The sequence below is a fragment of the Brachyhypopomus gauderio genome, chromosome 9 (genome assembly GCF_052324685.1).
Source record: "Brachyhypopomus gauderio isolate BG-103 chromosome 9, BGAUD_0.2, whole genome shotgun sequence".
Taxonomy (NCBI): Eukaryota; Metazoa; Chordata; class Actinopteri; order Gymnotiformes; family Hypopomidae; genus Brachyhypopomus; species Brachyhypopomus gauderio.
This window is the reverse complement of record NC_135219.1, coordinates 20,624,559-20,636,727: the sequence shown is the minus strand read 5'-3', so window position 1 is coordinate 20,636,727 and position 12,169 is coordinate 20,624,559. Positions and strand designations below refer to the sequence as shown.

Below are 12,169 nucleotides of genomic sequence, written 5' to 3'. Positions count from 1 at the left end.
CTCTGTGGGTTAAGATCAAGCCAAGATTTTTCTTAAGAATCACAGAGCAATGAATCAACGAATTAAGTTAGCAATTATTGTTACAATGAACACATTTGAATATATGCCATTTGAATTGGTATTTGTTCACATTTAGGTGGCAGCAGGGAAAATGCAAATTAAGCGAGACATGGGTGAAGCTAATTAAGTGACCATAACAGCATAAAATCGTTAGCTCGTGCAGTCAAATAAGCAGTAGTGTCAGGACCAGGTCAGACATGGGGGTCCATTTACAAGATGGAAGAATATAGGGGCAAGGCAAAAAGAAACACACAAAAACAACAGGAAATCAAGTAAATCTCCAGTTAATCAGAAGGCAGAGGTCTAAAAACTGAGCGGCTCTGAACCAGGGGAAAAACTCTCAGAAAGAGAGCGCATGTACAGTGAGTTTACAGGAAAAACGATCAGTCATTTCACAGGTGGAGAGTGTTAGCACTTTGGCGAAGGCATCCGAGGGGGCGTGGTCTGTGATTAGAGGTGATCGACTGCTTGTCTAGGGGACGGAGCGGGTTGCAGACGTGACAAGTACCCTAATTATAGCTTAAACATTTTTAACAACAAGACCAATTTTGTGCATTTGGAAAGTGATTTGAGAGGTAAAAATACGTATACTCAAGCATTCGCGTACTGCTGTAAAGTAGCAACAACTCGTGCTGTTTAAAGGATCGTGTTAACCTGCAATTCTCGCTGTCTGAGACTTTAGAAGGCTACAGAAGCAGCTCAGAAGGATGTGCTCAACACGGCATGTGTCAACTCCGGCTCAAGCAGAACACCAGCCCTACTCCGTCTGGGACGCGCTCGCCCGTCCGTCTCTGGCTGAGACTCTTGCGGGGGCGCTCGATGTGCACGCCTCGCTCTCTCGAGTGCAGACGGAAAGACTGACACTCCTCCACATGCTCAGACCGAGGCCACGTGGCGTCATCACCACCACCATCACCGTCGTCGTCCCTTACTTTCACATGCCACTCGATTTCCACTCCAGTCTAACTTGGAGTCATAGGCTGGCCCTTTAAAAACTTCCATTTTAGTCGTAATGATACATCGTCAGCTTCACAAAAGAGGGCAGACGTTCACATTGGAGGTACAGTGCCCTTTGCTCCACGGGGTTTAGAAGTGATACCAGTCCTTTTTTGTGACTCACCATAACTGTCAAGACACAGGAACAGAATACTGGCTAGGATTCTACAAACAGGTAGAACGGGGAGGGCTATGAGCGTTCAACATCACGAAGACGGAGAAAACACAGGGACTTGCTATGTGTACAGGCAGTTGATAATGTGTATAACAAAAACCAAGCGAACCGCTTTAATGGGAGGCGGAGCAGCCGGGTCTGTGGTCATGGCAACTGCGATACAACATTTGTCCCTTACACGGGGAGCTGGCAAAGTGAATAACTGTCAATAAGTCAACAAGACGAAGAGAGAGAATACATCTAGCTAGAGGGATGTCTTGTACCCTTTCATTTCTCAGTGTAGTTATTCCCTATTCTCATGGACCTAACCCATTTATTGCTTAGATTTATTTTCCACTTTTATACTGGCCTTTATATCTATAATTATGCATCCATTTGTATATGTAGTGGAATTTTAAACACTTTTGTGAGTCCTATTTTTGTCTCTGTTTCATACTTCAACATGAAGAAAACCCAAAGCCATACTGAGCACCTAGGCAGACATGAACAACCTCATGATGCAATGGAAGCGATAGAGAAATGAGGAGGTCAAAAGGTCAAATGGTCATAGCCTTCTTCTAATCTCTTCCTCTTATTTATACGCCTCTCTGAAAGCTCTGTGGATTCACTCATTTCCTTCAGTCCAGATGCAACCTGCAGTGTGAACCTGCTGTGATCTTTTTCACTTTTTAATTCTGAGATTTCGCTAAGAATCTATTAATAGAAGTCAATTAATTCAGCCAGTTAATTGTATTCACAAAGTTTATACTGGTTTGATGACTTTTCCACTCATGTGCTGGATATGTGAAGTAGCTTAAGCTACGTTCACTTTCCCTACTCAAACAGCGAACAACCTACGTGGAAAAGTTGAAATATAGATTAAATCATTCCAGTCACTTATTTATTTGCTGAATTCACTTGTTCATTTCACTGTGCTGCCCCTATGGTTCTGTCTCCTCAGAGACGCGGAGGCCAGGCGTGTCAGACCAGACCTGGATCTGGGAGCGTTTCATGCACAGGGCAAGGCAGCTCGTGCACCTACTCCTGATTCTGTTTGAAATGCTACATCAGGCCTTCAGGTGTGAAAGTCATGCTGTCTTCTCATGAGCAATTCCTGGTCTTGTTTGCAATGCTACATGTTAGGGGTCTGGGGTTGATGAATCATCACCTGCAAATCTTTCTTTCTCCTTTTCGTCTGCCTCCGCTTCCTGCTCCGTCTTCTTTTGTTCAACATCTAATTTTTGGATCTCTGTAAATAAACAAGATGTTTAAAAAATCATAAAAGGATAATAATAATAATAATAATAATAATAATAATAATAATAAATGAATTTTTTTTACTCAATTGGATTGATGAATTAAGTAAAACATAATAATGATTTAAAAATTAAACTTTATTAAAAATAAAATCTTACTGCTATCATCCTCAGTCACTATTAATGCAAGTTAGCACTGCATGGACACTTTGAGAATGATAAATATATGCTACACACTTGATGAATGAAATATTTAAATTAAGTAAAATAAAAATTAGAAATTAGAAAGTAAATTAAAATTGAAAATTTTTAAAATTGTGATACAATTTAGTTAGGCGCTTGCCTAACAATCAAAAGGTTGCTGACTCGAGCCAAGTTATCACTGTTGGGTGCTTGAGCAAGTCACCTTAATCATTAACTTTTTCAAATGGTAAGAATTCAACTGTTGTCATATATGTAAAAGGTAAGTCTTGTCAGTCTTCCCTGGTTTGTTGCTATAGTTTGCCAGTAATGGCAGGTTTATTATGGTGGGTGTAGTGAAGTGGGCAACAATGCCTCCTCTTGTGTGTGAGACCGGGGTTCAGTCCCTGTCTGGCTATTATCTGGTATAGCAATAAGAGTCCCTGGGCAAGACTCCTAACATCTGTCTGCTTCTATAACATGATTGAAAATAATAAGTTGTTCTGGACAACTTATGCACAACTGTGTAAAATGTACAACTGTGTAAAAGTATCATCACCATCCTTGTCATGCCCCTCACCTTCCAGAACCTTCTCTCCCACCTACTAATATTCTCCTCTGCCTCCACTTCCTTTGCCTCTGAAATATCATCAGCTAATTTCAGATCTTCAGTCACTCTCTCTACAGTTTCCACTTTCCTCTCAGTTTCTCCAATAGTCATCAATATGATCTAGAGCGCCATTTGTGGTATTATCATCCGTCTGTTCACTGCCAATTTTGTACTCATCATCAGAGTCCCTATTGTTAGCCTCTGCTAAAGTAAGTGATTTCCTTGTAGTGACTGTCACTGATTCCACTTTCTGACTTGTAATTGTCATTGGTAGGAGTATCCTAGCCATCAATTCTACTGTTCCCTTTGTAAGCTAAATTAACAGACTTATCATCTTTGTCATTGTCATCTTCATCACTGTTCACATCCATCCTTGTGAGTCATACATCATAATTTTTTACCTCAGAATTCTTACCAGTTTCTTGTACTGCAATGCCAATGACGATTGCATCATCTTTGGTTTGCTGCTCAAGGTCAGTATCAACTGTGAGTGTCTCGTCTTCATCCTTCTTATCTTCCTCATCTTCAGTTTGGTCAAGTTTGTCTTTTTGGTCATCGTCTCTTGTGTCATCGTCCTCAGCTGTGGTATCTGTGGTGACTGGCTCGGTTACTTTGTCGGGTTTGTGTTTCCCTTCTGCAGTTTCTGTCGTATCTATGACTTTGAGGTCTTCCTCGTGCTTCTCATCTTCCTCGTCGTCTGCTTTGCTGTCGGTAGTGTCAGGCACTTTATCCTTCTCTCTGTCAACTATGTCTTTTTCATCAGATGCTGTTGGAACAGTGATTGTCTCTACCCCATCATCAGTCTTAGAGTCCTTGTCATCCACGGTTCCTGCGGGTGAAGGCACCTCTTTACGAGGAGTGACTCCATCACCTTTAGCAGTAGGAGTTGCTTCATCATCTTTGGCTGAAGGCTCTTCGATGGCTTTGTCTGCCTCATCCTCACCAGTAATGCCAGCAGTCACCACAGTAGCGGCGGCTTGCTCCTCTTCCTCCTCCTCTTCGTCGGCAAGTTCTGGTGCCTCTTCTTTTGCCTTCTCATCAGCAACTCCTGCAAGTTCCACAGGGACAGTGATGGCTTCGTCTTCCTCTAATTCAGCAGGCTTTTCAGTGGAAGTCAGCCTTTCCTCTTCCTCCTCTGCTGCTTTTTGTCCCTCAGCGGGGACTGCTTCGTGCACCTTGACCTCTGCCTCTGCTTTGGGCTCCTCTCTGTCCTTCGCTTTGGTTTCAGACACATTCTGAGCTTTTGGCTTGGCCTCTATTACTTCTTCAGCCTCTTCTATCTTCTCCTCCTCTTCCTCTTCCACTTCTTTTTCCTTCTCCCCCTCCTCAGCCTCTCCAGCTGTTTTGCCATCTTCCTGTTCTTCTTCCACTTCTATCACCTTCTCCACTGCAACCTCCTCTTCCTCTTCTGTCTCTTCCACAACCTCCTCTTCCTCCTCCTCCTCCTCCACAACCTCCTCTTCCTCCTCCTCCTCCTCCTCACCAATCTCCTCCTCTTCCTCCTCCTCCTCACCAATCTCCTCTTCCTCCTCCTCCTCACCAATCTCCTCCTCTTCCTCCTCCTCTTCAACAACCTCCTCTTCCTCCTCCTCCTTCTCCACAATCTCCTCTTCCTCCTCCTCCTCTTCTTCCTCTGTTTCTTGTTGCTTCTTCTCCTCTTCTTCCTTCTCAATTATCTCCTTGGCCTGCAACTCTGTAACTACATCATATCTTTTTCTCACCGAGCAGTTGAATCTCAGTTTAGAATAAATATACCACAATGCAATAAAGCAGCTCCATCAATAAATATATAATTAACATTTTGTCATCTGTGTATAATGCAGCTCAAATTTCATCAAGCCTATAATGACGTTTAAACGGTAGAAGCCAAATTCTGTTTACATTGCGTAAATATTCGGCGTGTGTCTGTGTGTTCAGCCAGTATGTAGAATAATTTTATCAACCGTCAACAGTTTGCAGGATGTTGCTTAAGCAGAATGTGAGATTAATCAGTGTGAACTGCTTCATGCATACAGACACATCTTGGTTAGATGATTGAAGTTAATGGATTGGTTCACTGTAACATTGCTGTGAGCAGGGTGACAACATAAGAGACCCATAGGGGAAAGTGCTGGACTCGTGCTTAGCATTGCAGAGGAATGACACCCAGGCGCTTGCTTAACGCCTGACTCAATAAGCCTACCCCGAGGCAGCATGATTTCATATTGTGACTTTTTACAATTTTTTGTGAGAAAAATATCTTGTCATTACCATTTTCATAAATGGCACACTTTCATGGAAAAATATTGTATAAAATTAACACTGCCAGTATGCCAGAGTAATTTCATGGTTGCAGAACTCTGTGAAAACTATATATTGAATGTAGCTTGGAGACCCTAAGCATGTGATAAAAAAACACGCATCATTAAAAGAACAAGCTTAATTTAAAAGTGGACTAAATTAAAATACCCAAATGATCATCACAGTACAAAAGTGAGATTTTAGTTAAAAATGCTGTTTATTATGTAAACGTTGTTCATTATGTAAACTAAATTAGCTGAAGCTTAAACCGATAATGGATTTGAGATGTTTGCTATCATAACTGCACCATTTTGGGCACTAAGACATGATTTAATGATCAGCTCATCGAGTTGTTAATGGATGATGGAGTGATATGCTTATTGCTTTAATGCTGATTAGGTTCTTGTTGACATGCAAACCAGGGACACTCATTTTGTTGCTGTTTTGAGAAAAACAACATTTCAGGAAGGAATGAAAAACAAACTTCCACTAGCAACAATTCCAAAATATGTCACTCTTCAATTCATGTGTACCAAACGCAATCTGTTAAAAATCCTGGTAAGACATTTTCTCATGACATTAGTATAGTTTACTATTTACACACTTAAAATGTTCAAATTAAAATTGATGGTTTTAATAGATTAATCATTAGATTTGCAGTCTGATTAGTAGGGCTTTCTGTCACAAACCTTTTTTCCTTGGTGGTAGGAATTCCCCTGGAGAAAAGAGGAATGGTTTCCATGATATTGAGCTATGCAGTAATTATATGCAAATGCAATAAAATGCGTTAGGCAAAAACCGAGAGCAATGTGATTTATTTAAAAACATGTTTAATGAAGGCTAACCCCTCCCATCCACAAACACACACACACAGACGCACACATTTTGACATGTGCTATTTGAGTCTACTTTTCATTATGCCAGCCCCAGTATGCCTTGTCACTGTCACATACACCGGCTCATCTGACATCAGCTTGGGTTTAATACTTTAAAAGTTAACTGCATGTAACAAGACATTTGAGTATGTCGGTCCTCACCATCCATGTGAAGATTCAGAATATGATTCAGAATATGTGAAGATTAAGTATATTTTGTTTAAAAAAATCCAGTGGGTTGTGAAGTTTGAGGTCAGTTTAACCAGATTTTGCCTTGCGTAGTCTAACACATACGTCCCATTAGCTGATTGGTGGTGTTTTGGTAGACTAGAGCTGGTTGTTGCACATCTAGCATTAGCATCTTAGCAAAATGAACTTCCATTCATATCATAAAGGTGAGTTTTAAAGAAGCTAAAACAAAGGCCTGAGCCCCACATACAGACCTTTTTTCTTCACTGAATGCCATTCTCCTGTGGGCAAAGAAGAAAATGGTGATGTAAGACATTAATGCATTAATGAGGGCAGAAATGAGGCTCAGCTCAACAAAACGGCAGCCACCTCCTGACCTCTCAGCCAGAGAGGGAGCAGTAGCTTCACGGACAGATGTACAACACACACACAAACACACACACACACACTACAACACAACAGATTATTGCATCATGTAAATGCATCATGACAAAGATAAAAAGCTAAATAGCAATGTGTGAATTAAAGTGTGAATTATATTTAGCGAACATGTAAAATATGACTGTAGGACCGAACCAGGCATATTGTATCGGTTCCGCAGGCACTTAAAGTAATCTCCATACATCCTGCTATAGAGAGGACTGTTTTTCCTGTATGTGTCAAACAGGTGAATATGAGGCAAAACGGTTAGTTAGTTTGGATTTGTGTGTACACTCCCCACTTCAGATAAACATCAGTGTTGTGATGGACGGGAGGCCTGTTATTTTAGTCACAACACCGCCTGCCGTTCATTCATCAGTTTTTATTGCGAATCTTGTTTATGCGAATTGACTTCCAAAAGTGAACATTTGCATATTTTAGTACATTTTCCCAATGTCTATATTCTTGAAACCACAATGGGAGAGAGAGAAAGTGGTTGTGGAACCAAAGAGAGACACATGGGCTCCCAGCATTTCTATAAACTCAATATGACTTTTTACAATTTTGCCTCACATTAGTCATAACAGCCAAACAATGTGGCTAATACTGATGTTACCTGTACTTAAGGAGAATACTGTCCATGCCTGCTGACTCATTTTACATGTGATTATCTGTGAATGAATGATTATGGTTAAACCGCTAGCCTGGTAGTGTACGGGGAGGTTTGGTTTCACAAGACAGGGATTTTCCCCTGCGAGATGTGTTCATAAAGCTGGCCAGGATCCACCGAGGAGCCACACACTTCACCGTTATTTGTATCTGAATCCAGAATGTTTTTTTTCTCCAGTGTTGTACTGACCTGACTTGTCTTGACCTGATTTTGTGCAGAAAGGTGTTTTTTTCTGTGCCAACTGTGTTACTGAAGTGTTGCCTTTATCTCTCCGGCACTCACGGCTTGTTAGCATTTACAGTAAAGCCAGTTGCCTCCTTATTTGGTAAACACTGCTTCAGTGCCCTCTTTCTCTCTCAATATTCTCATACCCCTCATGTTTACACACACACACACACACACACACAAACACACACACACACACACACACACACACACACACACACACACACACACACACACACAGAATGTATGTAGGGAGCTCACTGATGTCAGTGGGTCATTATGGTGCGAGGAGGCAACCAGGCTCTTGGTTACGTTGCCCAGGCCTGCTACTGTGAGTACACAGTACTCTCGCATTCCTTCCACTGACCTCAGATCAGATGCCATAATTATTATTGCCAGCCTTATGATTTACAGTTGATCAGCACTAATAAGTTAAATATGGAAATATATTGATACTGCGTGAATAGATAAATCACTGCTCCTGCTTATACTTTTAAAAGGTCACATAACCCATTAAAGATATTTATTAATTGGGTTAAGCTTTTCCGCTGGATGCAACATTTAACATTTCAGTTAATCCAACAATTTCAATGAATAGGGTCTTCAGTAAGTAGATTAAATCTTAATGAAGGTCAAATTTATCATTAATTTATATGTTCATCTAATAGAGTTTGACACGTTGGTAAGATATTAGGGATTTCTTAAAGGTTAAAGGGTTCTGTCATGGTCCCCTCGGCTACCCCTATTGTTTTGGTTTGGTTTGTTTCCTGGTGTCCCCTCTGTGTGCTTTTATTTTGAAATTATCGTGTCTGGTTTCGCGTCCCTCCTTGTACTCCGCCCCCCTCATTATGGTCTTCAGGTGTATCTCATTTAGTTCTTGGTTTGTCTGTGTATTTTAGCCCTGTGTTTTACCATTGGTTTTATCAGTCATTGCATGTATGGTAGTTGGTATGCTTCGTTTATGCTTCTAGTGCTTAGCTAGTGTGTGTGGTTGTAAGTACTGTGAGTTTGTGTGCTGTATGTGATCTTGCTGTTTCATTACTTGCTAGCCTTTGTCTCCCCTGTTCAGTGTATTAGTGTTTTCTGTATTATCACATTCTTGGTTTGTTATTTGAGTTGTCCTTGTTTCATGCTTGTGTTCTGTTAGATTTGTTCTTTTCATTAAACCACTTAATTGTCCAGCCTCCAACAGCCCAGTGTTACAGTAACATATAACTAACCTTTCCCCTACACCCACCTAAACTTGCTCTCAAATTTAAAAACTTAATACCGTAATTGTATGTGTCTGCACTTATAGAAGCAGGGTAAATTTAGAAGTGTGTGGCTTGGGTCAGGACAAACTGAGTCTTATTTATAGATTTCACTCTTAAGGGGGACAGTGTGCAGTGTCTAAGAACAGCAATTACGTGTTCTGCTTGATCATTTGAAAAATATTTGATACATGAAAACAGAATGAACTAGACTCTTCTGAGGAATCTACAGTAAAGAAGCATTACAAAATAATTAAGAGCTTTTTACCTCTTCACAGTACACTAGACTAGTGTTACAGGCCAAACGGGTGTCTATTGTTTAGCCTGGAACACTGATGCATGTCCATTTGAAGAAAGTGAGGGTTGTGCAGTTGGTAAGACTGCCTGAGCTGCCTGCTACCTCATTCCAACAGCTAGCCTTCCTGAAGCACCCAAGCTATGGGTAGTCTACCAGAGCCCAGGGTGCATTCCCAGACTGGTCCTGAAACGACACCCTTTGGAGTTTGAATCAAGGTCAAAAAGTGGAATAAACCCACACTGCCAAGTTCAATCTAAACGGTAGTATAGAATGGAAGTCTGAGCTGAGAGTGCCTGAGCTTATATGTTTGAGAGGTTTATATCTCTCTGAAGTGCATTTGTGGCTCAAGCCAAGACTACGTGTGAATGCTTAAAAACACCTCAGCCTCCCTTTAGCTTCCAAAATTAAACAGGGCACGAGGGCCATTGGAGGTTGTACTCTGGCTATTGGGCTGTCCTTAAAGGGACAGGTCGCGTTAAGGACACACTGCACCAGTGGGTTTCTGTGCAGAACTTATTCATTGTGGATTTGTCCAATCATCCCAATGGTGCTTCCAGTATTGGTTATGGCATAAAATATTCAATCCTTAGCCTAGCTGTGGCACTAATGCGCTCTTGAGTTACGCGTTATGGTGGCATGGATTCTTTTGCTGTTTTGCCCTTCACTCCTGTAACATGCTTATAATGTGATGGAACTGTGTACCCTGCAGTAATGTACAGTACGAAACGACAAGAGACATTCTCCAAATAGAAACAGACGTTATGGAAGTGACTTACAGAAAGACAGATTGCCCTTTTTTTCGTGACTGACTTTATTTTTAGTTTGGAACAATCACAAATGTGGCACAGAGCATATGGTTTACTCGTCTGGATACACGGTCTCATTCTTCTGTCTCAAATATCTTCCATGAGGGGTACGGCTGGAAAACAACGTTCCATTCCGGATTATTCCTCTTATAAACAAGAAACCTCATGCACACCAGATCATCACATCACACCTTTCTCCAATGTTGGGGTTTGGAGGTGTATGGACAACAGTACTATATTGCGATTATACTACTGCATATCGGGAATGTGATATGCCTAGTGAAATATAAAAAATCCCTTGGTGAACATGGGTAAAAAATGGCTTGCAGCACTTTGACTAAGATTTTTATGTTTTGTTGGGTTGCGGTTGGGAATGTGAATTCTTAAACATGGTTCTTAAAGCAAAGAGCATTTATTTGAAAAGGTCAGGATGCTCAAATCATAAAAAAAAGAAATTGTGACTGGTTATTGGGTTCGCTGACATATTGCGGCCTGGTGTGATATCAGTAGGTCAAAGGCAAATACTGTGGTGATTAACAAACAATATATTGTGCAGTGTTAACTGTGCCACAAATGTGCACATAGCAGCATCTTGCGTATAGTGATTCCTATTGGCTGTGTGTATCGTGTGAATCTGAAGGAGGATATGAGGCAGGTCGACAGTGATCTATCCTGCCCCGCTAAACCCGCGGATCTGAGCTGCAGCGTAACGGGCGGAGCTGGCTTTAGCCGGAGGCCTCCAGAAGGAGAATTCTCATCTGATTTCAGCACGCAAGCTATCTGATGGTTTCCCCATGGATGCTGAATAAGTCCCCTGGGCCTGCTGTTTGGATATGATAGTGACGTTCCCTAATCTCTGTGTGAATGTAATTCCCCAGACATGTGGCATATCCCACAGTGGTGAAAGGGAGTGACCCTCGGTGGTAAAAGTTTATAATAAACACTACTGGTTCTCAAGACTTGTTAAATCAAACCTCTGCCTGTGGTTTTGGATGCATTTCATATGGCATTGCGTGGGTTAGTTCTGGTACGGTGTACACCTCTATGATGAAAAATACCTTCTTCCTCTTCCTCTGGTGCTACCAAATTAGTCATAAAGGTCAAGATTGCGTTCATCCAGTGGGTGGACTCTTCCACGGCCTTGTCCACTGTCTTCATGGGATCCCTGCTCATGTGTTCAATGCCCCCTGAGTGCATTTTGTAACAGACTGACGTGAGAAAAAGGACCCCCACATGTTCAAAATACACTTCTTGGATACATGCTATAAGGAAAAGTTCAGAAAAAACATCAGCTCACTCAACAACTAGACATTAGAACACACTTAAGCATCACCTCTCAGCAACACTCATAAACCAAACCATGAGCTGTCCCTTCATTCTGATTGGTGGATGAGATAAGCCCTCGGCTCCTTCAAAGTCCTTCTGATCGATCGATAACCAAACCGGCGGCTGAGCAACAATAGGCTAGACAATGAGATGCAGCCGTGAGTGTGAAAAGCATGTGAATCATGTTTGGTTGTGGGGGGTGGGGGTGGTAGTGCCTTGTGTCGTGTGCCTTTCGGGTTTCCGTCCTTTCCCTCTGTCCATCCACAGATGCGAGACGTCCGTCGATATAGTATGCGGCGTAGCCGATGTGAATGTTTGCTCAGATCTGTCTGGCTGCAGTGTTCAGGCCAGACAGCTCTAGGCGGAGATGAGAGCAGAGCGTGCAACAGGATCCAAACTCCCCCGACTCGCACCGCGTTCAACCACTACACACACTCTCCTGTTAGTGACTATTCCCATTAGAATCCACTGCATGCGGATTTGTACGCTGTAGTCAAAACCAGGTTACATCTCCATCATTCTGTCGAAAGCCGTGATGAGTCAGAGACTTTTTTGTTTACATCCAAGATAGCAG

At 41.8% G+C, this 12,169-nt stretch overlaps 1 protein-coding gene and 1 long non-coding RNA gene across 11 annotated transcripts in view; one reads left to right on the top strand and one right to left on the bottom strand.

Annotated features, from left to right (window-relative positions):
• The window catches only part of trdn (triadin), a 35,093-nt gene that overhangs the window by 15,174 nt on the left and 7,750 nt on the right, over window positions 1–12,169 (bottom strand). For 8 of the 9 annotated variants that reach the window (XM_077017854.1, XM_077017860.1, XM_077017852.1 and 5 more), the window contains exons 3-7: window positions 11,328–11,456; window positions 6,855–6,881; window positions 6,226–6,252; window positions 3,672–4,955; window positions 2,379–2,459 (exon numbers count right to left, since the gene is read on the bottom strand). In XM_077017854.1, the coding sequence (XP_076873969.1) occupies window positions 2,379–2,459; window positions 3,672–4,955; window positions 6,226–6,252; window positions 6,855–6,881; window positions 11,328–11,456 (1,548 nt within the window). The remainder of the gene's footprint in view (window positions 1–2,378; window positions 2,460–3,671; window positions 4,956–6,225; window positions 6,253–6,854; window positions 6,882–11,327; window positions 11,457–12,169) is intronic. The other variant, XM_077017855.1, reaches the window with a different exon arrangement.
• Window positions 448–2,481, top strand: LOC143523416 (uncharacterized). 2 transcript variants are annotated; one of them, XR_013133333.1, is made up of 3 exons: window positions 448–635; window positions 743–1,120; window positions 2,172–2,481. It is a non-coding gene; the product is annotated as an uncharacterized LOC143523416 (long non-coding RNA). The 2 variants fall into 2 exon arrangements; XR_013133332.1 differs by adding an exon at window positions 1,680–1,766 and having other exon boundaries at window positions 448–1,120.